The sequence below is a fragment of the Marmota flaviventris genome, chromosome 18, assembly GCF_047511675.1.
Source record: "Marmota flaviventris isolate mMarFla1 chromosome 18, mMarFla1.hap1, whole genome shotgun sequence".
NCBI lineage: Eukaryota > Metazoa > Chordata > Mammalia > Rodentia > Sciuridae > Marmota > Marmota flaviventris.
The window spans coordinates 37,653,928-37,680,878 of record NC_092515.1 but is presented as its reverse complement, the minus strand read 5'-3'; the positions used below and the strand labels follow the sequence as shown (position 1 = coordinate 37,680,878).

The window sequence follows — 26,951 nt, the reverse complement described above, 5'->3', positions numbered from 1 at the left end:
GCTGCACCAGGGTGTGGGATGCATGGGGTGGGGCCTCACAGGCATCCCGGGGCACTGGGAGAGACTGGCCACATGATGGCTGTTGTGGGAACCCAGTTTTTGGGGGGGTACTGGAATTGAACCCTGGAGTGCTTAACCACTGAACCACCTCCCCAGCTCTTTTAAAAATATTTTATTTAGAGACGGGGTCTCGCTGAGTTGCTTAGGGCCTCACTGAGTTGCTGAGGCTGGCTTTGAACTGTGATCCTCCTGCCTCAGCCTCTTGAGCTGCTGGGATGACAGGTGTGCGCCACGGTGACTAGCTAACCCCAGCTGTCAGGGCAGGGCTTCATCTCCTTGAGGTGCAGCGGGAGCAGGTGGCTGGCCGAGGAGTGGGGCCTGAGAGGAGGAGGAACGCTGAGCGTGGATGGAAATTGGAAGCTGGCCTTCGGGGATTTGCTGTTGGCTCATTAGTACTTCCCCGGCTCCTTGGGGAGTGTGTGTGTGTGTGTGTGTGTGTGTGTGTGTGTAATTCCAGGTAGGGGAGGAGGCAGGTGCCCCGTGTCTGGGTGAAGGTGGTGGGGGACTGGACGGGCCCTTCCGGCCAGCTTGTGGGTGCCCCCTGGGAGCCTGCCGTGGCTCTGTTCTGTCTGGGCTCTCACTCCCCCAGTTCTAGGGTCATGGAGCCTAGTTACTGAGGGGCAGGCCAACTGGCAGACCAGGGACGGAGGTGGTGACGTTATGTGTGGCAACTCCTGGGTTCCCCGCTGTCTTGGGGCTGCTCAGAGTTGGGGTGACTACCAGGACCACCAAGCATCTTCCCTCAGAGCTCTGCTGAGGACTGAGGTGTGTCAGTCACCAGGCAGGCACTGGGGCCCCCACATGACCTAACAGTCCCTGTCCCCACTGGAGCCCACCTGGCAGTGGGGAGACAGTGGTGAACAGAGCCAGTCAACAGGTGCCAGGGACAACACAAAGCCAGAGGCGAGGCCCGGCAGGGAGGGCGTCTGGGGGCTCAAGGGACGCTCCCCAGGAGACAGTGCTGGAACCCAGGGTGTGCGGGCTGTCAGGGGAGAGCATGGCTGCAGAGGGGACACAGCTGGGTCCTGGGGAGGTGGGGGAGTGGTGAGGGCCAGACTCTGAGGGACGCCACGTGCCTTCTGGGAAGGTCTGCCAGTCCCTCAGGACCCAGCGCCTGTGGTTACCCTCCGCCACTCACCGAGCTCCAGGTGGCCAGTGAGGGGATCCACTCACTTCTGCTGCCCCTCCCAGGTGGCCCAGCGGGGCCAGGCATGTCTCAGGTGCTCAGCAGCCCTGTGCAGAGCCAGGCCAGGCCCTCCACCCCATGGCTCTGCGTTAAGCCTCAGGGCCAACCTGGCAGGACACTGCCACTCTAGTGGGGGAAACTGAGGCCAGACAGGTGAAGTCGGCGGAGCTAGTGGGGGAGCTCCTGAGGGGCGGGAGGCTCACCCGTGAGTGGGTGAGGGCTGGGGGTGACGGACTCCATGTGCAACATTCAGGGCCACTGGGGTCTTCCCTTCCACCCTTAGGGGACCCCTGAGAACCCAGGCATCAACCAGCGGGCCCTGCAGCTGCTCTTCTCCGAGGTGCAGGACAAGGCGTCTGACTGGGAGTACACCATCACCGTCAGTGCGGCCGAGATCTACAATGAGGTCCTCAGGTGGGCAGCGCGCTGGAGCCCGGGGTGGGCTGCAGGGCCTTCCGGTGGGAGTTGACTTCCAAAGGAGGCGGCTAAGCAGCTTCGTCCCAGATACACCCTGACGCAGTCCAGGAGGGCCAGGTGGTCCCAGCAGGAGGGGGCTCTCCCTGATCTTGCCTGGGAGGTCCTGCCCACAGGCCAGCGCACTGTGGAGGCCAGAGAGACCATCCGGGGACTTCTGGGGAACAGTCTGTCTCACCTCTTCAGCTGAGGCCGGGGAGAGGCGTGGGGAGAGCCAGGCTTAACCTGATGGTCAAAGAAGGTGTGATGGGCAGGGAGCCTTCCAGGCTGGGGAGGGGGGATGCAGCGACTGTCCTGCCTGCCCTTCCAGGGACCTGCTGGGCAGAGAGCCTCAGGAGAAACTGGAGATCCGGCTGTGCCCGGATGGCAGCGGGCAGCTGTACGTGCCGGGGTTGACGGAGTTCCAGGTGCAGAGCGTGGACGACATCAACAAGGTGCCTGCCTTGGGGTCTTGGGGCTGGGGAAGTGCTGGGTGACACTCTGGACATGAGCACGGCTGTTCCAGAGGACAGGACCAGGCTGGAATTAGGCTCTGCCACGTCCCAAGTGGCATGTCCTCAGGCCTTCCTGGGCCTCCGTTTCCCTGTCTGAAACGCAGTAGGTGGCATCACCCTTCCCAGGGCTGCTCTTGGAGACAGGCGATCCCAAAGCCTCCCTCTGAACCCTGTGCCCCTGACTGTCCCCAGGTGTTTGAGTTTGGCCACACGAACCGCACCACCGAGTTCACCAACCTGAACGAACACAGCTCGCGCTCGCACGCCCTGCTCATCGTCACGGTGCGCGGTGTGGACTGCAGCACCGGCCTCCGCACCACGGGTGAGGCGGGCAGCGGGCGGCCTGGCTGAGGATTGCCAGGGTCCCCATCGTGGGCAGCCTTGACCTGCCTGCCATCCTCCCCGCAGGGAAGCTGAACCTGGTGGACTTGGCTGGCTCGGAGCGCGTGGGCAAGTCGGGGGCCGAGGGCAGCCGCCTGCGGGAGGCCCAGCACATCAACAAGTCGCTGTCAGCCCTGGGGGACGTGATTGCTGCCCTCCGCTCCCGCCAGGGCCACGTGCCCTTCCGCAACTCCAAACTCACCTACCTGCTGCAGGACTCACTTAGTGGTGACAGCAAGACGCTCATGGTGGTGCAGGTGAGGGCCTGGGGGCAGGGTGGCACAGGGTGGCACAGGTACGCAGGATCCCAGGCTGCAGAGAGGGACCCTGGTCTTTGGTAGCTGTGGTCTGCACCCTCCTCTCAGCCAGGCCAGGCTGTCTCCAGGAAGCCTTCTGGAGTCCCCTGGCTGGGAGCAGCCAGCTGGCCTGGGTGGGGTGCGAGCTGTCATGTCTCCTAGGTGTCCCCCGTGGAGAAGAACACCAGTGAGACGCTCTACTCCCTCAAGTTTGCTGAGAGGGTCCGCTCTGTGGAGCTGGGCCCTGGATCCCGCCGCACAGAGCTTGGGTCCTGGTCTAGCCAGGAGCATCTGGAGGTACTCCAGGCCTGGGTCACACTTAACGGTCACAGGCAGGGGGAGGTGGGGCACTCCTTGAGTGGGAGGGAAAGAAGCTGCCTGGTGGGTGGGGTTAGAACTTGAACCCAAACCCAGTAGCCCTTTAATCCAAGTCTTCTTGGCTTGAGAGGTACTGAGGAGTGCATCCGTTGTCAGGGAGCTGCTGTGCGGGTCTGACACATGGGGGGTTGCCGTAGGAACTAGTTGACTCCTGTTCATATATTATCTCACTTGATTCTTGCAGGCAGGAGTATCATGAGGCCCGTTTTGCAGATGAGGAAACAGAGTTTTAGGAATGGGGGTGGGGAAGCATGGGGGAGGGGAGGAGCCAGGGCAGCCACGCCCACCCCCCTTCCTCTTCACAGTGGGAGTCGGCTTGCCAGACACCACAGCCTGCAGCACGAGCCCACTCGGCCCCCAGCTCTGGGACCTCGAGCCGCCCAGGCTCCATCCGGAGGAAGCTGCAGCCCTCTGGTGAGATCCCCACACAAGGGACAGTCACAGCCACCAGGCTGCCTTTACCTGGATGGGCTTTTCCTTTCCTTGTTAAAGCTTGTAACTTTAGCATGAGTCTCACATCCTCCCCGCCCCAGAAGTAGTCAGGGCAGGCAGGACTGTGTCCATTCTACAGATGGTAAATCCAAGGCCCCCAGAGAAGGGTGATATCAGGAGGAGCCCACCTTGTACCCCCTCGCTAGGGCTCTGGCTGTAGTAACACCCTCCCAAACGGCCTGCGTCTCCTGCCCTGGGCCCTGGCTCCCTGAGGGTGGAAACTCAGGGCTCACCCGTGTCCCAGACGAGTGGGCCCCATCCCCAACTACAATCCAGGGCTCCAGCCTCTGCTGGGCCCTCATGGGAAGGCCTGGCCTGTTCCCAGTCCAAAGGGACAGGGCAGCATGTCCTGGTCAGGGGCAAGCCCACAGTGAGACGCCTGTTGCTTTGATTTCAGCCTGACGGCTGGGGCTGCAGTGTCCAGGTGAGTTGGGGCCAGCGGCCCAGGCTGCTTGCCTGCCACCCACCTGTTGCCAGCTTTGGGTGACAGGGCTGTGCCGGTGTTCAGCTGCTTGGGGCTGGGCCTGTCCTGCTGCCGCTGCTGTCCTTGTGCTCTCCCAGGCCCCTTCCTGCACTGGCATCTGCCCCTGCTGTGGGCACAGCTGCAGTGCGGAGCAGAGGCTGACGATCCCTGGCTCCTCCCACAGGGAAGTCCAGGCTGGTGCCTGTGTGAGGACATCCATCCTGCTGGCCTGGAGCTGGACCCTAAGGCCTTGCTGGCCTGCTCCTGCTACAGCACCACAGGAGGAGGAAGGTCCTCTGCCCTGCTCTCTTCAGAGATAAGAAACATGTCCAGAAGGAAGTAGTGTCTCTCGGCTGTGGCTCTGGGCACAATGTCATGGGCTTAAAGGGCAGGCAGGGATGGCCCGCCCTGCCTGGCAGGCCTGAGCCATCCGTCGGAGCTGGGCCCTCACAGGGAGGGCAGGAGCGTGTGGGAGGGTGGGCCTCTGGCCCGGGCTGGCCCATCTCCTCCCCAGGCTGTGGGCCTGGCAGCCTGCTCGGAGCGGGTAGGCTGAGGCCTCACGAAGGCACAGGAACCCTGGGAACAGAGCTGAGCTGGTGGGCACCAGGGGCAGCCTGTCCCTGCTCTCCTCCAAGGAGAGGGGGGGTCCCCAGCCGGGCGTGTACATAGTGTGCCTAGGTGTACATAGGCGCCTGGTCCTCCCTGCCACGGGGCCAGGCTGTATTTATGGCTGGCAGGTGGCCAGTGGGTGGGCCTATGTCCCCCGCATCTGCCTGGCACCAGGCGCTGTCCTTGCCCACTGGCTTCTTGACATTTTCCTTCCTCCGAAATCCTATTTAAAAACTTTTGGAAGCTTAGCCATTTTTACTTATTAAAATAAAAGCCTTTTTACACAAGTGTAGTCTGAGTTGGTCTTGGGAGTCCCCGCTGGCTGGACTGCAGGGAGCTGGGGCAGGGGCATGACCAGCTGCCTCCCACTGCTGGCCAGTCACCAGCCCTCCAGGACCCAGCTCTCCCAGGACCACACATCTGAACAACTGGGGGAGGCGGGGGTCATCGCTGCCCCCCACCCTGCAAAAGTGCCTGTTTCTGTTGTTCACGGTCACAGTTACCCTTCTGAGCCCAGCCTGTGCCTGCTGACTGCCCCACCTGACAGGCTTTACCTGTGTTCAGGCAGGACACTAAGGCCTGGGGAGCTGAGACTTGTCAAAGGTTTGCCCAAACCAACCCACCCACCACTGACCCTCTGCCCTGGCATTCCTGTCCTAGGTGAACGGGCCAGGGGAGGCCACCACCCTCCCCTTGGTGCCTCTAGTACCCTGATCATCAGTGCAGCTCCCACCCCACAGGGGGCTTGTGCTGCCCGTACTTGGTCCCAGCCCCAGGGGACCCTGTGCAGGAGCTCAGAGGGCCCCTCCTTTTCTTGCCTGGGCTGCAGTGCAGCAGGGTAGGGGCGCTGCCCTTTAGGGATGACCACAGGAGTGGGTCTGGCTGGCCAGCCAGCCCAGGGGGCTCCTGGAGGACACGAAAGCTGTCAGAGTCCTCAGAGGACTACAGCTGCCCTTCCAGGCCTGTCCTAGAGGCATCCTGGGGGCCAGCCGGTGGCAGATCCTGGCACCCTGCAGTGCACAGCTGCCGGGGCTGGGCCTCCAGGGCCCTGAAGGGGCTCAAAGGACAGCTGGGAGTGTGGCCGAGCCCAAGCCCCAGCCCCACCTGTTCCCCTAGCCGCGGGAGGGGCTACCCTCTTCTCCAGTCTGAACTGACCTTTTCTGTTACCCTGCTGCCCCCTGCTGGCTTAGAGACGACAGCACAGGCAATCGTGGGCCTGGGGAGCCCATGAGGCCAGAGGATGCCTCTCACAAGGAAACCAGGGAATAGTTACAAATTTAATAAAATTTGCCTTATAAATTACAGCAGCAGCCCCAGGGCTCAGTTTGCTGCCCCAAGAAGCAATCGTTGGGCAAAGCTGGGCAGCTGGAGAGGAAGTTGTCTCAGAATCCGGGCTGTGGAGGTGGCCGGTGGGCCAGCCCATCTCCAGGATAGCTGCAGCGGTAGGGGCCGGGCAGAGCTCGTGGCCAGAGGGCACACAGAACAGAAGGGGGTGCCAAGGACAAGCCCAAGGGCTGCCTGGTGCCCCACCCACTGGCTCTTCAGTCCAGACTGGCCATGAGCAGGTGCAGCTCGCGGAAGGCACTGCCGTGGCGGCCGCTCAGGCCCGACTTGCCCTTGACGAAGCCACTGATGCTCTTGAGCTGCTTGTAGCAGAGCCGGCACTTGTGTAGTCTGGGGGCAGAGGGTTGGCACCTGAGGCAGCGGCAGCCAGCCGGCCACCATGGCCCCGCCTAGCATCGGGACCCAGCTGTCCTAACAGCCCTCCTCCCAAGGGAAGGCTGTGGCCCTGAGCACAGGACCCTAGGCCATGCCAGGGCTCAGGGCGTAGCCAGCACGGGGAAGAACCCAGGCTCTGGCCAGGCCCTGTGCCACCACCCCCAGCCCTGTGTGCTTCCCCATGAGCTGCTGTATCAGGGCCATTAACATATGGGCCCTGTGTCCCTTAGCCTGCTGGGGCACCCCTGCCAGGCACACACTGGCCCTCACCTCTCCTCACGACTGATGTCTACACCCACGGAGGGCGGAGCTGCCAGGATGTCAGTGATCAGCGGCAGAAACCTCTGCAGGATGAGCTTCAGGGAGGTACAGCCTGTCTGGACGTAGCTTTAGGGACAGACAGGTGGAGTCAAGGCAGACACCAGAGCAACCAGAAAGGTAGTGAGGTACAGCAGGACAGTGTGGGGTGGGGCGTGGGGGGGCAGACACAAGGCCACTTGCTCTGGCCACTGCTGCGGAGGGGCAGGGTCCCTGGAGGAGCCCCGCCACTCCCCATGCAGGCCCAACTCCCTACCTCTCGTACTTGCTCTGCAGAAGCTTCTCGATCTGCGGCAGCACCGTGGTACACAGGTCCAGCTTCCAGAGGGAGCTGGGGAAAGGCCAGGCGGGCACCATCAGGCCGGCCCTGCCCACCCCTCCCTTCCCCTCCCAGCCACTTACGCTTTCTGGTTGAGGATGTTCAGGAGGTCCACCACTACCGACAGGTCACTGATGGCCACCGCAGAGTCTACTGACGTCTGTGCAAACAGAGCTCCATGAGCGGGTGGGACATGTGGGGAGGTGTGAAGATGGGGCTGGGGTTTTACCAAGACCACGCGCCTAAAAGGAGGAGGGCAAGGCCCAGCAGAAATGGATGCTCCAGGAATGGCAGCGGGCGTCACACGGGAGGAGCGGGTCGGGTGAGACAGGGCTGCCCGCCCCAGCCCCTGCCTGGCCCTCGGGTGTAGCGTCGGCCAGGCAGCAGTGGGGCACAACAGCCCCGGGCAGAGGAGGGCACCTGCCTTGACATCGCCCGTGGTCCACACGGCCCGCACGGTATCCAGGTTCTTGTGGCGGCTGGTGAGCACCACACACATGGTGTCGTGGCCTTTTCGGATCTGGGACATGGCATCCTCGTCCACCAGCTCCGCCTGCTGGGGGACCTTCACGGCCTATGTGGGACAGGCACCCAGGCGCTGACACGGGAACAGGTGGCAGGGCTCTGCCCTGGCCCATGGGCCTCCACCCACCCCATGGCTGGACCCCACTCACAGGCAGGAAGTCAGAGGCCTTCAGCCCAATGGGCTCATTCCGGGTGGCAGGGATGATGGCGGGATCACCCTTGGGTGCAGGCGTGGAAGTGGTGACCAGGGGTTGGGGAAGGGCTTCAGGCTAAAGGGAACAAAGGATCAGCAGGTGGCCACACCAGGCCTCCCCTCTCGGCCTCCTAACATGGGCGACCCCGACCCTGGCTCAGGACTCCAGCCCTCCCAGCCCTGGCCACAGCCCTTCAGCTGGGACGTACATTTGGTGCTGGGAACTGCACGTCCATGGCTGCGCTGGGCTTCGCTGCCTCCTTGGCCGTGATCGTGTCTGGGGCAAGAGGAAGACACACTGGATCAGACCAGGAGAGACTGGGGGAGAGGCAGGCCCGGGTGGGACTCTAGGTGGCTCTGTGCCCAGGGGGTGGCACAGGGAGACCCTCGACTGTGTCCGGGGGCTGGGCCCATCTCCTCCTGTCCTCCAGTCTCTTTGTGGATGGGACCCAGGAGATTCACAGGCCTTTCTTCACTAGGAATGCAGCGAGTGCGGGTAGGGAGGGGACCTTGGCTGTGAACAGGAAGTGGAGGGGGAGAGGGCCACCCCTGCCCCTTTCCGTCTTCATCTTAACTCCCAGCAGGGCCTGGCTTCCTGCTGGGCTGGCTGCTCAGCTGCAGGCCCCCAGGCCTCCTCTCAGTGCCTTCCCCAGGTTCTCCCTCCTGTCACCATCCTCAGACCTCCTCAGAGCCGTCCCCTCAGCCCATCTCCAGTGGCCCTGGTGACCCCACTTCCTTCACAGCACGTGTCCCCAGGCAGGCCCCCTGCAGCTGTCTGTCCACTGTTTCTCTCTCCACCGTTAGGCACAGGCCTCAAGGGAGCACCTGCCTGCCTCACCCACACTGTCACCAGGGCCGTGCCCTTGCAAACAGCAGGCACTGTTGAGGAGGGAAGGACAGGAGCCCGTGGGGGGAGGCTGGAGGTCATGCCATGGAGGGGAGGCCTGGGAGAGCCAGGCCCCTAGAGGCCAGCTCTGCCCCAACTCACCATCCTCTGGGGGTGCTGGGAAGGGCTCACTTCTTCGGGGTGGTGTCCGGCCTGCCGAAGCAAAGTGGGCTGACTAAGGACACCAGGGTCCTGTCTGTGAGCCCTCTTGGCCATGCCAGCCTAGGGCCCAGGGCCTAGTCAGAATGCTGAGATTAAGCTGTCCCCAGGCAAAGATGACACTGCTCCTGACCCCAGGAGCCCCAGTCCACTTGCTCCTGTGGGCCCTCCCTTTGCCCAGGGCAGGGCTGGGGCACTGAGTGGCTGCTGGGCCTCTGTTGGGGAGTGTCCAGGCTCCTGCCCTCAGTCCCATGGAAGCCCAGCCCACAGGGCCTGGAGGACAAGGCAGAGAGGCTGGGTGCAGGAGGGGGCCAGGGACGAAGACAAAGGGCTCAAGCCCAGCCAGGATGTCCCTGGGAAGGACCAGGGCCTCCCCTCAGCAGGACAGGGGCCTCACTGATGCTGTTCTTGGGCTGGAAGATCTCGGTGTATTCCTCAGCGTTCTGGATCTCCGCCCGGGACTCCCGCTCGTCCCGGTCGTCCTCACTGCTGGGGCTGCGACGCTCACTCTCGGAGTTGCGTTTCACCCTGGGGTGCAGGGCAGAGCCCAAGGGCACCAGGCCCAGGTGAGTCCAGGCTGCCCCCACCAGCCCCCAGGAAGACCCGAGCCCACACCCCCAGGCGCCCACCTCTGAGGTTTGCTGCAGGTCGTGCTGGGCCGTTCATAGATGCGCCGGAGAGGGACACTGGGGTTGGGCGACTGCTGCGCCAGGGGCTGGCTGTCCTGCACGGGGTCCTGGGCCACAGTGCCTGTCCTGGTAACTCGTGTGAGGTCCACCACGTAGGAGGAGACGTTGCTCTGAGAGAAGGCCACGCCTATCTGCGGGAGCGGGGAAGGAGTGAGGGGGCCGGGGTTGAGGGGGCAGTGGCTTAGTAGAAGGGTGGACATGGGTGCCTCGGCTCTCTTACCAGCTGGTCATTGCAGATGGCCAGGTCGGCTACCTTGCCCCAGTTCACCAGAACCACGTCAAAGCAGCGCTCGGGCTCCCAGCCGTAGACACGCAGCGAGTCCTGACAGCCACTGTACAGGCAGCAGCCATCGGGGTTGAAGAGGACACTCCTGGGCCAGGCAAGAGTTGGCCGTGGGTCCCAGGGCACTCCCTGTCCCCCACCCTGAGACACCGGGAGAGCCCAGGGAAGAGGCCAAGTGGAGACAGGGCACTGGGCCCACCGCATCCCCTGGCCAGGGCCTGGGCCCAGCGCTCTGCCCCTGCATACCTGACGGGGCCAGGCTCCCCTTCGATACAGCTCACCACCTGGAACTTCTCCAGATCCCAAAAACGGATCGTCCTGCAAAGGCAGCCGCTCTGTCAGAGGCCAGTTCCCCCACCCGACCGCCTACCCGCCACACGCCTCGGGCCTGCCCAGTGGCTTTCTCTAGAGACCTCTGTCCCCAGGGCCACAGGAAGCCCTGTCTTGGGCAGGGGCTGGCCCTGAACGGCAGCAGGAGGGTAAGTACCACCCAGCTGGGCTGTGTGGCCCTGCCTGCTGGGCTGGCCCCCAGTCACAGGCCTCTCTGACCTGAGGGAGCCCAGGACACCGGGGCCCAGGAACCAAGGCTGAGGGAGACAAGGGGCCTGGCTCAGACGAAGCCCACTCTTCTACACAGTCACCAGAACATGACACCCAGGACAGAGGGGGAGGGATGGCGGCCAGCTGGCCCCTGCTCACCTGTCAGAGCTGCCGGAGGCCAGGAGGTACTCATTGGGGTGAAACTCTACCACGTTGACAGGCCCCGTGTGACCAGGGAATTCAGACATCATCTTGCCGGCAGTCAGATCCCAGAGCTGGGGACAGGGAGGGTGGGGGTCAGGGGCAGGACGGACACCTGGCTGCCTGCTCTCCCTCTAATTCAGCCACTGCTGACTCTGCCCAGGCTCAGGGCATGGGACACTACCGGGAGGGTGGCAGGGTCAGCCTGAGTATGACCAGCAGACCCAGGCTCCCGCCCCTGGGCCCAGACTGGGAGCTACCTTCACTGTGTGGTCGTCCGCGGCCGATGCCAACCACTTCCCATCAGGGCTGAACCGCAGACAGCGCACGGCCTGGCTGTGCCCCTGCAGAGACAGCACAAGGCTCGCGGGAAGGCCTGGCCCCGCAGGCCCCTCGCCCACCCCTCCAGCCCTGCCCCCACAGGGCCTTCCCAGGGAACAGGCACAGAGGGACAGCAAGCCACAGTCAGATGTCTCCACATGTCACATGGACTCACAGCCAGCAAGACGCCAGGAAGTCAAGATCGTGGACTCTTTCAGAGATTAAATGCCTTAAAGGCTCTGAAAACCCCCCAAAATAACTGCTGGTTGAATACAGGGCTGCCAGGCTCATATGGCCAGGAGCCCCTTCAGCTAATGCCATGCCACTTGCCTGCGGTGGCACAGCACAGAGCAGCCTGGCACTGTGCCTCCGCTCACATCAGGGTAGAGCCACCCGTGGCTCACCTGCACCCGAGACCCACACTCCACGTTCCCACCCACAGCTGGCAGTTCCCCAGACCCCCAGGATCTGGGGCCACACCACACTCCCCACACCATGGTACCAGAGGACACCGGCCTTACCCTGTACCGGAAGACACAGCCTTTCCTCCTGATGTCCCAGAGCTGTGGGGGAGAAGGGCAGAGGGGCAGTGTCAGGAGAGGTCAGGACTGGTCCCAGAGCCTGAGCCAGAGGGCAGCATACAGCCCTGAGCAAAGGGGACTCTGCACCTCCAGGTTGTGACAGCCACTAACGCAGACAGAAGCTCACTCAGGCTGGGCGCTCTGAGCCCACGAGTCTGGAAAGCACCGCCCGTCCCCTTCCCAGGAGGTGTGGGTGCTGCTCAGGAGGACATCCCCAGAACAAGGTGGAAGCCCACCCTCAGGCAGCTCAGCCACAGCCAGCCAGCGTGGGACTCGGCGGAGCAGCGTCTCACCTTGATATTCGTGTCTTGGGAACCCGAGGCGACGAACTCGCCATAAGGGTGGAAATCCAGGCTGCAGATGTTGGCTTTGTGTCCCATAAGTGTGCGCAGAACTAACACCAAGAGAGAGCAGAGGCCGGGCGCAAGGCCGAGTCAGCAGCACACTTCTCAGAACCAACCACAGAAAGCCACAGCCCCGCCACCCTGACCACTAATTCCCTCCTGTCTCGAGAGATGGCAGCCACCTCTGTCACTGCTTAACTCCCCAGCAAACCTGCCACAGTGCTCAGCGCCCAGCTTGTCCCAGCATGCCCACGAGAGAATCTCGAGGCAGCAGAGCCAGACCTGCGCTCAGCCCAGGCTCCTGGCAGTGAAGCCCACTGGGCAAGTGACCTGCCCATGGCAGTGCCAAGGGGACACTAGCTGGCGGTGCAGCTGCGGGGAAGTGGCTTAAAGATAGAAACCCAGGAAGGCTTCTTGGGGGTGGTATCTGAAGAGGTGTCAGTGCGTGGAGGAGGGGCACTGGTAGGTGGAGGGGGAGGGCTCATCTCGGGCTCTCAATGGCCCTCTAGGGTAATGCTTATCCACGGGAATTTTTTTTTTGGCAGAGGGTACTGGGGATTGAACACGGCGCTCAGCCACTGAGCCACATCCCAGCCCTATTTTGTATTTTGAGACAGGGTCTCACTGAGTGGCTTAGTGTGTTGCCACTCCTGAGGCTGGCTTTGAACTCACGATCCTCCTGCCTCAGCCTCCAGAGCTTCTGGGATTACAGGCGGGCGCCACCACACCCAGCAATCCATGGGATCTTGAGAGTAGCCATGAGGTCAAATGAAGGGGCTGAGAGAACAAAGAGCGGCCACAGCTAAGGACAGCACTGAGCACCTCTGCTGCCCAGGAGCCACGCCCCCATCCTTTAAGGTTTGGCAGGCAGTTCCACGGCCCGGCCAGGGCCTACTGGCATCTAACCACGTTACTGTCTCGGGGTTTTCTCTGGTACCACGCAAAGCTGTCATGTCTTGCTTTTTGAGACTTATACTTCCACTGTCTAGAGAAAACTGATCAGCCCAAGAGGACTGGGGCCGTGGGGTACGGGAGTCCAGCCATCTGAGGCTTGGGCCAGAGTGAAACTGGGTGCCTAGTGAAGTAGCGAGTCCTCTGTTGTGGGAAGTGTTCAGGACTTCAGATAGAATACTTTAGGGACAGGAGCAATGAGACCCAAGTGCTGGGAGAACTGAACGAACTGTTGATCTTCTCCGTCATTTACGTCCGGCTGTGAGCGGGGGAATCAGACCAAACAGATTCTTCCTGGCGTGGCTCGTCTGCCCTGTGACCTGGACACACACTCACCCCCGGAGCCTTGCACTGAGTTGTCAGAACTGAGTAAGAAAATCATTGCAAATGCTCAGCATGGACCTGACTCGTGCCAAGAGCTCAGTAAATGCCAGTTGTAATTATTCCTCCTCTGTTTCTTCCTTGCCTTCATCCCCTTCTGTCTGTCCCCCCAGCTAGCGGTGAAGCCCACTGGGCAAGCAACCTGCCCGAGACGGTGCCGAGGAGACACTAGCTGATGGTACAGCTGCAGGGAAGTGACAGAGACCTCTCCTCCTGAGGTCCTGGAGCATGTGTCCTGCTCCTCTCCTCTGGCATAGTGACAAGGCACTACCCAGGGCTGTCACTGTCATCTGGGCGCCTCCCCTGTTCATCTACTGAGCTCTTTGGTGCTCAGCAGGCGGACGTGGCCCTGTCCAGGCACTGGGTCTTTGTGGCCAAGCCAGGAGGCGTGAGGGTGCAGTGGCCCGCCTGAGGCAGGCATCTCTTGAGCAGCGACCTTCACTGTGAACTTCGCCACAGCTGCTAGCAGAGGGCAGGCACGGCTGAGAGCAGGATGAGAGGGAGCTGCTGTCCTCACCACCTTGGGCACACAGTCCACTGCTCCACCTGGCCTAAGTGTCCTCTGTAGCAGGCCATGACAGGCACAGGATCTGGGACTACGCTTCCTTCCCACCTGGGGAGTGTGACAGGCAGCTGGCAGGTCTCCAGGGAGACACCCGCCGCGCTGTGCCCTGAGCTGCGCCCCTCCTGGCTCTCCGCGTCTTGTGCTGCGTGGGCTCCCATTGCCTTGCAGGCTAACGAGGCCTCGGCCTGCCAGTCTCCAGCCCACCAGCGACTCACTTCACCTCCCACAGCAAAGACCCCGAGGTCCTGTCCCGCCCTGCGTGGGCCAGCTTCATGAGGTACACACAGCCTCCTGGGGGACCCGCGCTGACCCGCCCGTGCCCTTGGCTGCCAGTGGAAGGCTGGCAGGACCACATTCTTCTGGCATGACTTCTGCCCTTGCTCGTCTATCCTGGGAGATGCCCAGCTTCGGCCGCAGGATCCGGGAACTCTAGAGTCTGGGGCAAGCTTCTGAGAATTCCCAACTCGAGGCAGCCGCTGGCAGAGCAGGGAGCACTGGGCCAGGAGTCCTGCCACCAGGGTTCAAGTCCCAGGTCCTGCCACCTGTAGCCACGGGGATTTTACCAAGCTCAGTCCCCTCCCTGAACCCCAGTTTGCCTATCTGTAAAGTCAGGGGACCCTGTCAACCTGGCTCTGCATCAGATTCACCTGGAAGCTCAATACAGCCAGACTTGGGGTCTACCCCACTACCAAATCAGAACCTGGGGTGGGGGACAGCCATGTGCCCATGGCTCCTCATGCAGCAGGAACCCAGCGCCCTGGAATCCAGAGGCCTTCAGCTTCCAGTCCTTGGTCACTTGGTGGAACTGCTCACATGTCTCTGATGAGAGGAAGAGCAGAGCTGAGGAAGTCTGGCCCCTGCTCCTCAGTGGCCTGTGTACGGCTGGTGGCGTCCTCTGGGATTCAGGTCTTTGCAGAGGCTGCCCGGGATGCCGCTGCCTTCTCAGGTAGAGCCCAGCGTCCTAGATGAGCTCTCTCAGCCTGCTCAAGTCCAGCAAGGCCCACATACCATATGGTGTGGCCAGGAGGGGACCCTACGCTGAGACACACAGTGGGCAGCCATCTAGCATCAGAGGGTTCTTAGGACCATGTTGCTCTTCAATAGACCATCACTGTGGAGGCCCAGGGCGCCATCTTTCCCGAGGACTACTGACACAAACAGAGCACTGTTCTCAAGCACAGGGGACCTCGCTGCTGGGCACATGTGGCCAATGGCTGCTGTCCTGCAGATGCAGAGCATGTGTAAAAGAAGGCTCGGAAGAAGCCCCCAAGGCTCATCAGCCAGGCATGAGGGCCTCTCTGGAAAAGGCAGCCTTGGCACAGTCCCCACCCTCCTGAGCTGCAATGGTGGCCTTCTGCCCAGCAAGCCCAAAGGTCCCAGCCAGAGCGGCCGAGCAGAGGTAGCAAATGGGCTCTATTGGTCTCACGGTGCTGGCTGCGTGGCGTGCCACACAATAGGGTGACTTAGCTGTCAACGGTGAAGAGCGCATGGGCTCTATACGGATTCCCAGACCCTCCTGACTCGTCCGTGGGGCTGGCAGCTGCGTCACTTTGCTGCACCCCAGCAGCTGCAGGCCTGGGACAGCCCTGCTGAGGGTGGGCGAGACTCCTGGAGGCCCAGGACCGAGGGCGTGCACCTCCAGACAGAAAGGACCAGGGGACCCTCAGGGATGAAAACCAACCCATATCTGTGTTCCTTACTGCGAAACCTCACAAAGCTGGGGCACAGATCCTATAAGCTCAGGGCAGGGGAAAGTGGGAGGGGAAAGGTCCCACATGAAGGATCCTGCGGAGGGACAGCACTGGAACCCCAGAGCCAGGGGAGCTGGACCCTCACCATCCTGAGGGCAAATATGTCTTGGGACCCAGGGTAGCAGACAAAGACAAGGAAGCCCAGGTGACAGAAGGGCTGCAGGTCCAGTGTTCCCGTGTCACTAGGACCTGGGAACAGAACTCTGAGAAAGGACAGCTGGATTATGGGATGCGCATGAGGCAAACAGGAGGAGCTTTACTTTACTGGGACAGAATTTGAAATGAAGAAAACATACAGATGAAAAAAGAACAATGTTCAATTCCAAGGGAATAAATCGGTTGTGAGTACCATTTCCCAGGCCCTTGCAACATGGCCCTGTTTAAACAGTGACACTGTAGGTGGGTGGGGAATGTGAGAGGGTCAGGGGTCACTGTGAGAGGCATCTTCATCTTCCACAGTAGGAGGATAATATTTTATGTGTATTTTCTTTTTCTCTGTGGTACTGGGGAGCAAACCCAGGGGTGCTCTATCACTGAACCATATCCTCCTTTTTTAAAATTTTAAGTCAGGGTCTTGCTAAGTTGCTGAGGCTGGCCTCAAACTTGCAATCCTCCCGACTCGGCCTCTAGAGTCACAAGGAGTATAGACATGTGCCACCATGCCCAGCTTATGGACATATTTGTTTTGGCTTTTTAAACTACATATTACTTTTATCCAGATGAAAAATAAACTCAAAAAACACAAGCAAGCAGACCTGGCTGCTCCAGGCCCACGTCCCCATGGGAACCGTGAGCTGGGGCTAAGTGGGGGCTGCCCCACGGAGATGTGCGCCGCACAGCCTCCCACCACCCAGGAGTCCTGTGCGGGCCCCTGGGGACACTGATCACTCCAGGTTCTGAGTCCACCCCAATGCGCACCTGCCTATCCACACAGCTACCCATCCAGACAGTCCATGGGCACCTCCCGTGCCAACTGCTCAGGGGGCAGCAGCGCACGTTGCTCCAGGCTAAGGGGGCTGGGTGGGCACCACGCCATCTGGTCAGTGCCCCAGGAGGGAAGCGTGCACCTGCCTCCGAGCCGGAAGCTGAGCGCAAACCTGTGCACAGGGAAGTTAAGTCTGAGGCCTACTTTTGGCAGCTTCCAGGTCCCACACACGAATGGAGCCCGACTGGGAGCCAGCCACGATGAGCTCCTCGGGGGTGTTGAGGCGGACACTCTCCACTGGGGACGTGTGGCCTGTCAGGCTCTGTGGGGAGAGAGTGGCAACTTCAATGCGTTGTGGGGACACCCCCAGATTTTGCCCCAAACTCAGGGTCCCTGGGAAAGGCTTTGGCAAGAGGTGGCTGGTGTAGGGAGGCTGCCGGGACCACACCCAAGCCCTCCTGCAGACCCCCTCCGTATGGCCACTTGCCCCCGCACAAACCCCAGTCACCCTCCAGCCCCTTCCCAGGCATGGGTGTCATCAGTAGAAATAGCCCTGAGACCCTCGCAGGGTAGCAGGTGACCATGATAAGGAGATGCCTGCCTTTAGTGGTGAGTCCACTGCTCTCATCTCCCCCTCCCAGGCACAGGTCCCTGTGGGTACCAGACTCCCAAGGGCTGCCTGCCCCAGTGGGAGACCCCACCATGGAACCCAGGGGGCTGGGTGACTCTGTAGGGGGACAAGCAGGTTCTCGTCTACTCAAACCATCAGAGGGGGGCAGGGCCAGGCTGGACACTCAGTAGGAGGTGCCGGCATGTCCAGCTTTCTGGACAGAAGACTGGAACCTCAGTCCATGTGTCTGTCCTTCCCCACCTGCTGGTCCCCACACAGCACAGTGGAACTCTGTCAGTGTTTGCTAGGACAACAGCCCTGCTGAGGCGGGGGTGGGGGGGACCGCTCCTCAGCATAACTACCCAGAGGCCCAGCGGTTACGAGCAGCTTGTGGACTCAACCAGTCCAGCCCGAGTCTGGGGCACAAACGGGCAAAACCCACCCATATTAGAAATGCACGGTCCCCTCCAACCAGCAACTGCACCTCGGGAAAGTACTCACCCTCTCCTTGCCCAAGCCCATACAAAACAATGCCAACCCAGGGTACTCAGTGCTGTGGACTGAACACAGGACCTTGCACAGGCCAGGAAAGGGCTCTGCCACCCGCACCACACCCCAGCCCAGCCGTGGATCTCTCTAACGAGACTGGAGACAACACAAATGCCCATCCTAGGAAAGTGGTTAGCTAACTGTGGTCTCCATGATCACCTGCGCAATGAAAAACTAGTCAGTCATGGAAATGAGTAAGGCAGCCGTTCAAACACGACAGACTAATCGCCATGACCCCTTCAGGTGAAAAACATGGACGACGGTGTACACAGTACGATATCATTTGTGTAAAAAAGCAGGAGCGGGGAACAGATATACATATTTGCTCACTGATGCACAGAATAATTCCAGAAGGCCACAGAAGGTATTTGGAGCCAGGGTTGCCTCCAGGGAAGGGGACGAGGGAGGACGGAAGGAAGACTTCACTATTCACACTCCATCTTTTGGATGTTGGGCCATATGAGCACATCACATGCTCAAACCTAAACCAAAGTTCACAACAGTGGACCTTCTGCAGAGGGAGCACATGTGTCCATGTCACCAGGACACTGAGAATGCAGCAGGTTGGGACACTGAAAGATCTGGGAGCCTGGTCGAGGATGAGTGACAAAACAGTGACCCAGATGAGGCCAGCTGGAAACCTGAAGGCTGCCCTGGTGCCCAAAAGGTGCCCAGGTGGCTCCCCTATTCTTGAAGGCTGGCTACTGTCCCAACCAGCCTAGGTTGCCCTGGGCCTCACTGATTTAACCACCCTGCTCTGGGGGACAAGTGCATGGGTCACTTCCTGTCCCATTTTGATTATTTCCAACTCATGTATATTACTTTGGCAATTCAGGGGAAAAGAAAACCCCAAAATTTCGATTCCATTCTTATTGAACCCCAGTGCACTGGTTGTAGTTCGAGTACATCATAGTTCTTCCCCTAGATGTCACAAAAATGCCTAAATAATTAAGTTTCTACAAATAAATATCAATCCCTCCATTTTATCTTTATGTTTATTTGGGCAAGAGTCATAAGAATGGTAATTCCCTGTGTTGCCAAGGACGTGGGGGGAAAGTGCAGATTCGTATGCTACCGGTGAGGATGTAAATTGATTTCTGGAGGGCAATTTGGAAACATGTTTTGAAAGCTTTTTAAAAAGTGCACACCCTCAGATTAAATGCAATGATCACAGACGTGCTCAAAGGTTTGGGTAGAAGAGGATGTTCACCACAGTGTGGTTTAGCAGAGCCAAAAATTGGCAACAGCCTCATGATGATAACAGGGTGTGGCTAAGCTAATTACAGCTCATTCCTATAATGGAATACCAGGAAGCCATTAAAAATCATGTTGTAAAAGAATATTTGTTGACATAGGAAAATCCTTATAACATTGTTATTCTTAAAAACCAGGTTATGCAAGAGTAAATAAGATGGTATTCTGGAGACAGAGTTTTATACATTTACATGTATATACATGTATTTGCACGTATGCACACACATGCATGCCCATGTATGTGCATCTCTGAATCTAGAAAGGCACAGACCAAAATATCAACCATGGTGGTCTTTGGAAAATGGAATTGTCTGTAATTAATTTTTGTTTTTCCCTCCTGTATGCTTTCCTGCACTGAATATGGTTGAGTAACTAGGAAAACTGCTATTAAAGAACTAGCTCCCTAAGCAGCTTCAACTGGGTTCCTGCGAATCCTTTTTGAGGACTGAGGCTGGGAATCCATCATTGACGGGTGAGCAGGCTGGCTGGGCTGGTGTACCATGAGCATTTTGGCTCAACCACAGGCCCAGGGCTTATTTAGACTTTGAACACTCTGGAATTCTGCCCCACAGCCAGGTGGCTCCCCTACTCTTGAGGGCTGGCCACTGTCCCAGCCAGCCTAGGTTGCCCTGGGCCTCACTGAGCAGACAGTGGGGGGGCAGCACTGCTGGCCCCACCTGGTCTAGGTTGGGCCCCCAGAAGACAGGCATGCCTTGGGCTTAACAGTGCCTGGAGAGCCACCTGCTGCCCAGCCCCCAACCTTGCCCTTCACAAGTCCCCTCCAGGTGCACGCCCCGACCCACCGAGCCTCACCATGATGCAGTTGGGCTTGTTGATGGACCACAGGTTGACGCGGCAGTCATCCCCGCCTGTGGCCAGCAGCCTCCCGGAGGCTTTGCCCAGCACCAGCGAGGACACATTGCTGGCGTGGGCGACGATCTCCTCTACACAGGAAAGAAAAGGGAGAAGGCAGTCAGGGTCCTAGATGGGGCCATGTGGTGGGGGCCTGCTTGGCCACCAGCTCGGGACCGGAAACCTAGACAACTCCCATGAGTTGGAGGGCCAGCGACAGGGCCGGGTATGGCCTGGGACTGAAAGGATTCTCAATGCCAGTTATTCCTGTCCTATGCATGATTTGTTCTTTTTCTTTTTTTCTTTTTTGCACATCAACTGATAATACAGCTAACTACACAATCAGACTTCATTTTTTAAAATATTAGCAAATGAATGTGTGCACTGGACACAGACACTCTTTTCTTGTCACTATGCCCTAAACAATAGAGTATAATAACCACTGACATAGCACTTACCTATCAGGCATTATAAATAATTGAGAGATGATTTAAAGCAAATGGGAGGAAGATCATGGGCTCTATGCAAATAACATGCCATCTTATACAAGGGACTTCAGCATCATTCAGATTTTGGTATTTGCACATAGAGGACCTGGAACCAAGCCTACATGGATACCAAGGGACAAATAAACTCAATTTTTAAGATTAACTTGCTATTTTCAGTTAACTTTGTCTTAAGCAATATGCTCATGATACTTTTTTCATAACAGGAAAAGAACAAAAAAAAATCACCGTTGAAATAAAAAAATATATATAGGCACTAGGTGCCACTCACACGCAGACCCACCCCAGGACACACTCTCAAAACAACGCAAGTCCACTCTAGGCGGGCTGTCCCCAGGTGAGCCCACACAGGGCTGCGCTCAGATTCCATCCTCAGGTGCTGGCTGAGTTCTGGTGGTTGCTACTGTGTGGCTTTAGACAAGTCACTTGTCCTCTGAGGGCTGATCCTTGTCTAATAAACAGGATGACCATAGTACCTGCCCCAGGGGTTGCTGCGGGTTTTCGGGAATGTGTCCCTGAGCTGCTGAGGAGGGAGCTGCTGCACGGTGGTGGGGGTGGTGGTGGGGGGGGCTAAGGGCCAGCTGCCCCAGGAGCGGCTACTGGGGCCAGGCAGGCTGGCGAGGGCTCTGTGGGGAGGACGCAAGAGGCACCAGAGTGGGCTGGGCGGGGTGAGGCTGACCAGACACAGTAGGAGATAAGGCCTGTGGGCAGCCAGCAGGGCCCCTGGCCTGGGTTGTGGGGCCCCAGACCTAATCCTCAGGGGCGGGGGGGGGGAGGGGGGGCTCATCGGTGCTCTGAAGGGAGCCATGTGGCCGCCTAGGCCTCTGAGCCAGTCCCTCCTGGGAACAAGGAGGAACAAAGGCAGGCCTCCCCACACAGGCGAGGGAAATCTCCAACATGCCAAGGCCCTGAGGGTTGGTCTGGGTGACAGGAGGAAAAGGTCTGTCGTAGCTGGTCTGCAGAGGGCCCTTCCTCTGCCCCAGCTCCAACTCCAGCCTGGCTGGGTGGCTCTGGTGTAGGCGGCTGCAGAGCACAAGCAGGCTGAGAAAGTGGGCCTGGGAAAGCCAGGCAGCCTGACTCAGAAGGGCTGTCCAAGATGCCAGGGGCCCAGGCCACAGGCTTGACCTCACAGATGACACCTCCCCAGGGCCGGAGGTCCCTGCAGGCCCAGACATCAGCTGGGGTACTGGAAACCCACCATGAGGATTCCAGGGAGTTGGCCCTACTTAGCCCTCACACCAACCACAGAGCCTCCTGTTCTCTGAGTACCAGGGACAGAGATGTCTGGGATCGCTGGCCAAGGCACTTATCTATTCCAAAGCTTCTGCCCAGCCCAGCAATAAGGGAACCCATCTTTTCCCTGAGCACTTTGCCCACAAACTTTGAGCCCTGTCCCCTCCTCTGAAGCGATTCCCTATCTACTTTGCCCTCTCCCTGGACCAACTTGAGGCCTCCCTTGGTGTGCCCTGACTCTGATCCTTACCACTGAAACTTCTTGCTGGATCTCAGGAATGCGGTCCCTGGAGATGGCCATTAGTTCATAAACAGAAGCATTTCTGGTCAGCCCTCACCCAGCCCAGTCCATTCTAGGCCTCACACGGGGAGACTGTGGGGAGTGAGAGCCAGGGTTCCTGCCTCAATGCTCCAGTGCAGTCCCAATCCCAGCATAGGGCACAGGGATGGAAGAGCTGCAGACTCTGGGTAAGAAACGCCTCTTCTCTAGCAGTGTGACCAGGCACTGAGCGCAGCCTAGGGGGATGGCAGGAGGCATCCCCCAGGAACGAGCAGGGGGCACAGGATATGGGCTGAGACTTCCCCTTTGTCTTGGCTTGAAGGCCATCAACCAGCCACAGCCCACACCTGAGTGCCCAATTTTAATGCAGACACATCGCAGTCCTCAGTGTCTAACAGCAGACGGGGTGACAACTGCTCTGCCCTGCAGCACAATCCCACATCACTTTTTCTGAGTGCCACATCCCAGCCCAACAGAACACTTTGTTTTCTGGCCAGATATGCCAAGGACCTGCATCCTAGGTAGACGATGCAAAACTGGGCTTCAACAGGTCCATCTGGCCAAGCACCTCCTGACCCTAGAGTCACACGATCCTGAGTTTTTCAGACAATTTATACCATGGAAAGCACTGTGCACATGAAATTGTCTGCAGATGCCCAACATGCCTGGGCACACTGCCTCCTGCTCCAATACTCTGATGGCTTGACCTTGCCATTCAGAGAAAGCTGTGTCAAAGGGCTGAGGTCCTATGGACACGGGCCTCTGCAGGACTCAATGGCTTCCTCTGGCACCATGTTCTCCCTACTGCTGAGCCACAGCCCATAGTGTCCTTTAGGTCCTTTTAATACACCAACCTTCCTGCTTCGGGGTCTTTGCGTTTGCGGCTCAAGCAGCCTACAGCACCCCCTGCCCCAGTGCCCTTGTCACTCAGGTGACTCAATGCACATGTACTATCTTGGATTTAGATAAGGTCGGAAATGGATGGATGTGGTTATCCAACTCCTGCCTGTTGCTCTCCCGAGGCTGAGCTCCAATTTTACAGTAACCTGTCCATTCTGTCCCCCCACTGGGTCCCCACTGCCTGGCTCTATGCTCAGCAGAGAATAGCTGTTGAAGGGATAGATACACAATCCCAATAAATATGAAATGGCTCTGTCCAAAGTATCCCCATGCTTTGGGGAACCATAAAAGGGTTCTCCCAGAACCATAAAAGTTCTCCACAGAGCTTTGGAGAACATTTTGCACATGCCCCGAGTGTCTCATTTTATAAGTGAGGAGAGTGGGGTCCAGCAAACAGCTTTGCCCAGCACCTCGTGGCTAAAAAGTGGTTTAGCCTTACCCCAGCTCCTGAGAGCAGCCAGGGACAGTGTGCAGCAGAAGATGAGCAGGTGGAACACATCAAATCTATGCCAACAAGTTACAGCTGAGGTAGGACCCATAGAAGAGCCAAGGTGTACAGCAGTTCTCCAGATGTGCTCTAGGGATCTTAGGGATCCTCAAAATCCTTCCAGAGGGTACAAAAGGACAAAACTATCTTCCTAGCTACACTAAGATGGTATTTGTGTTTTGTACTTTCGTTTGCTCACAAGCATGCAGTGGAGTTTTCCAGGAGACAGATGACATGATGACATCATCACTCTGTCCATGTCTGATTATACACTCTTGCATTTCAAACTGTCTCTATTAACTTCTAACATGGTGACTATTGACAAGAAAAGCACTTTGGGGTCCTCAATAATTTTTAAAAGTATAAAGGGGTCTTAGATCAAAGAGTTTAGAGCTACTCGTGTAAAGTAATGGTGGGGGTGGGGATGCTCATGTTCGGTTACATTCCAGAGCCCTGTCAGCATCCCTGTGCTCACTCTTACTCCCACCACCCTCCCCCACCCATATCCCAGGATGCTTTCATTAGACCAAGGAAGTTTGACTTGGGAGACATATTCTCATCCCATTCTGCCTTGGCCTAGCTGGCAATCCTATGTTCGAAATCTCACTTCAAGCTCACAGCAACTATCGAATGTGGTGTGATCATCGTACAGACAAGAAAAGTAAGCCTTACGTTAAGTCACCTGTACATTGTCACCACTCAGCAAAGGAGTACCACAGCCACGATTTACATCTTTGTCTACCTTACAAGACCTGGGAGTCTCTGCCTGTTCCAAGAAAAGACACAGCCACAGGTTCAGGCTGCCCAGCAAAGAGCAGCTAACAGAATAAACAAAATGATACAGAAAAATGAAAACTACTCACGCAACTTCCAGGCTGTCTTCGTGACCACAGGGGTGGCCATCCTTCAGGGCTGGCACTTAAAGCCCCACCCACAAAATGGATTGTGCCTTCTTCTGGGGTGGGGGTGGATCCCCCCCAGATCCGCCAATCAAGGTGGCAGAGAGTTGACACACATCCAGGTAGAGGGAATGTCTCCTCTCCTGGCCCTGGACGACCTGGTGTCTTTAACTCATCCACAGCAGCAACAGCAGCAGCTTCTGCACATCTATCAGGATCCCAGATCATGGAATATCAGGCATGGGCCATCTCAGCTCAACACTGGGCTGGAATACAAACCGAAGTAAGGGTGTGATAGGAAACATTTGGGAAGAGCTGCAGCCCCCTGGATCACCAAGGCCACTTGATAAAAACTGACCCGCACCAAAGCAAACCAGAATCAGGAGCTGCACTGCAAATTGTTGTTGAGGATTTGCAGAAGGGGCACCTCAGGCAAGGCCACTTAGAGCACAGGGAGAAAGGCCCTCCCAGAAGCTGTGATAATGGGCAGCAGCTCTGCTACAGGACTGCCGGCTGCCTGAAGTGCAGCAGCTGCAGTGGGGTGGGAGAAGACCACGTGTCTAAATTTCTGGGAATCACTGTTTTCACCTGACCTATAGGATGGAGGGTGGAGTCAGAGGCTAAGCTTAGGGGCCCAGGAGAGGCACCCCAGAGGCTGCCATTGACAAGGTCCTCTCTAGGAATAATCCCAAAAAGGAGATTGAGGGTCCAATCCCCCAGCTCCTGGTAAGGGAACCTCTCCTGACCACTGAAATCCCCAAGGGCAGAGCTGGAAAGTAGGCCTCCATCTGAGCGTCAGAGGAATGACTCCTCAACTCTAAAAAGCCACCTCACGGAGCCTCCCACCCGCCTCCCACAGCGGCTTCGCCTCTTTCCCATGAACCCTCTCCCTTGTGTTCCCTTTCTCCTGCCTCCTGTGTCTCCCATTCGAGCACATCTTACCTCCTGAACTCCCTAATTTGGTCCCCACCTCACCAGATCCACTTTACTTCCCTTGCTCCGCTGCCACCAGCGCCGCCCATTCATTCGCTCTTGGGCTTCATGTGCCCCTACTCATTACCCATCCTCCTTCAGACCCCCAACTCTGCTTCCGGCCTCCCTAGCTTTCTCCCTCCGGCCTCCCAGCTGGTCCCGATTGTCCCAAGGTTGGGGCTGGTCCATCGGGTTCGCCTGATCCTCCCACCCCTCTCGGCTTGCGGGGCACCGGCTGTAGGATCCCCCGCCCTGAGCCCTCTGCCAGCAGTTCGACCGGCCCTGCCGGGCTCGGCCCTGCCTAGGGCCCATCTTGCCCTCGCCTCCGCGCTCCCTTGCCCACTTTACCTGCAGCAGCGGCTCCCGAGGCCGAGGCTCTGCTCCAGGCGCGACCCCCACTTGCCTCCATCCCCTACCCTGATTGGCCGCTGCTTGACAACCGACCCTCACAACAAAACCTCCGGCCCAGAGCCCCGCCCACCCCGCCTCCCACACCAATCATCCGCCGCGGACGCTCCGCCTTCTACCAAGTTTGCCCAATGGAAGCAGGCGCTTCTGCCGCTTTTCTTAGGTACCCGCCCCCTTTTCCTGAATCGGACTAATCACGAGGAGGGAGGGTTCAAGAGACGCCTTTGGTCTCTACTATACCAACGCGGGCTGCCATTTTCTTTGACCCGCCTTCGCTTCACGTTTTCCCTTTCCTCTTCTTCCTCCAACCTAGGTTGCGTTTGAAAACTTTGCGAGTCGCCCCCAATGGCGGTCGCTCCAATCCTTTTAGCAACCGTCCTGGATAGACCAATCAGCATCCACATTATTGGAAAAAAAAACCAATCCCGAGGTAGCCAATGGGAAGGGAACTTGGAGAGTAGCCTGAAGCCGCGGACCCTTCCATCTTGGAACCGGGCGAAGCCAGCGGAGGACTTAGTCAGCATTTTGCCAGTTGTTCTCCTCCATGCATTTCCCTGCGGGCAGTGCCGCAGTGATCTGAGGACTTTGCGTCTTTGATCCAATCGGCGCCCTGAGTTCCCCGGGAGAAACTTGGAGCGAAACAGAGCTAGATTCCCGGTCCGAGTCAGGCGCGGAGCCCGGGAGTGCGGGCCCCTCAGCCTGAGCCCCGGGCCGGTGGATGAGTGGGCAACAGAAGCAGCAGCAGCCTTTTGTCCATGCGGGACATCGAGCGGGATGCCCTCAGGGAAAGGCCTTAACTACCGAGTGCCTGAAGACCCTAGAACCGCCCCGTTATCCTCCACGCAGCACCTCCGGTCGGGACAGCTTGGCCACAACCCCAAGGGGTAGGAATTACCCGTTTACAGAAGCGGAAACTGAGGCCCAGGTTAAGGTGCTTATAAAAGACCACGCAGCCTAAAAGAATGGCCCCAAGGCGCGAATCCTCGTTGTTAAAGTCAAAGCCTGGGAGATCCCCCCTGTACAGGACCCCCTCTGCCAGCGCAGGAAGCTGAGTCCACCCGCCATCACGTGGTACTTTTGGGAAGCTGATCCGGAGGGGAGTTTGGGGATTTTTAAGAGAGGGCTGGATTAGGAGAATAACAGCGAATGAAAGTGTACCGCCTGCACTCCCCTGCTTTCCTTTGTACCGGACATTGCACCCAGCCCCTTTTATTTTTTGAGACAGGGTTTCGCTAAGTTGCTGAGGGTCTATGTAAATTGCTGAGGCTGACCTAGAAATTACGATCCTCCTGCTTCAAGCCTCTGGGGTCGCTGGGATTGCAGGTGTGCACCAGCACCACTTCCCGCTTTTTAATACCAAAAAAAATAAATAAATACTTTTTTTTTTTTTTTTGGTACCGGGGATTAAACCCAGGGTAACCACGGAACCACATCCCAGCCCTTTTTTAATATTTTATTTAGAGAAGGGGTCTCCCTGAGTTGCTTAGAGCCTCCCTAAGTTGCTGAGGCAGACTTTG

General features: G+C 58.4%; 2 protein-coding genes across 6 annotated transcripts in view; one reads left to right on the top strand and one right to left on the bottom strand.

Moving 5' to 3' along the window:
- Window positions 1-5,120, top strand: part of Kifc3 (kinesin family member C3) — a 34,724-nt gene extending 29,604 nt beyond the window's left edge. For all 5 annotated transcript variants that reach the window (XM_071604326.1, XM_027939223.3, XM_071604325.1 and 2 more), the window contains 8 exons: window positions 1,530-1,660; window positions 2,031-2,154; window positions 2,407-2,536; window positions 2,623-2,852; window positions 3,054-3,188; window positions 3,575-3,683; window positions 4,159-4,185; window positions 4,409-5,120. In XM_071604326.1, coding sequence (XP_071460427.1) covers window positions 1,530-1,660; window positions 2,031-2,154; window positions 2,407-2,536; window positions 2,623-2,852; window positions 3,054-3,188; window positions 3,575-3,683; window positions 4,159-4,163 — 864 coding nt within the window. In that variant the 3' untranslated portion in view covers window positions 4,164-4,185; window positions 4,409-5,120. The remainder of the gene's footprint in view (window positions 1-1,529; window positions 1,661-2,030; window positions 2,155-2,406; window positions 2,537-2,622; window positions 2,853-3,053; window positions 3,189-3,574; window positions 3,684-4,158; window positions 4,186-4,408) is intronic.
- Window positions 5,121-6,090: 970 nt separating this feature from the next.
- Katnb1 (katanin regulatory subunit B1) lies at window positions 6,091-25,484 on the bottom strand. The gene is made up of 20 exons (XM_027939154.3): window positions 25,375-25,484; window positions 24,019-24,320; window positions 19,711-19,841; window positions 16,689-16,806; window positions 11,861-11,961; window positions 11,508-11,549; window positions 10,926-11,009; window positions 10,624-10,739; window positions 10,171-10,242; window positions 9,862-10,012; window positions 9,582-9,772; window positions 9,350-9,480; window positions 8,896-8,946; window positions 8,117-8,184; window positions 7,864-7,983; window positions 7,614-7,763; window positions 7,273-7,349; window positions 7,127-7,201; window positions 6,823-6,939; window positions 6,091-6,507 (listed from the first exon to the last, which is right to left on the bottom strand). Exons 2-20 carry the CDS (start codon window positions 24,056-24,058, stop codon window positions 6,375-6,377), a joined length of 1,968 nt encoding a protein of 655 aa, XP_027794955.2. The 5' UTR covers window positions 24,059-24,320; window positions 25,375-25,484; the 3' UTR covers window positions 6,091-6,374.
- Window positions 25,485-26,951: the final 1,467 nt, after the last annotated feature.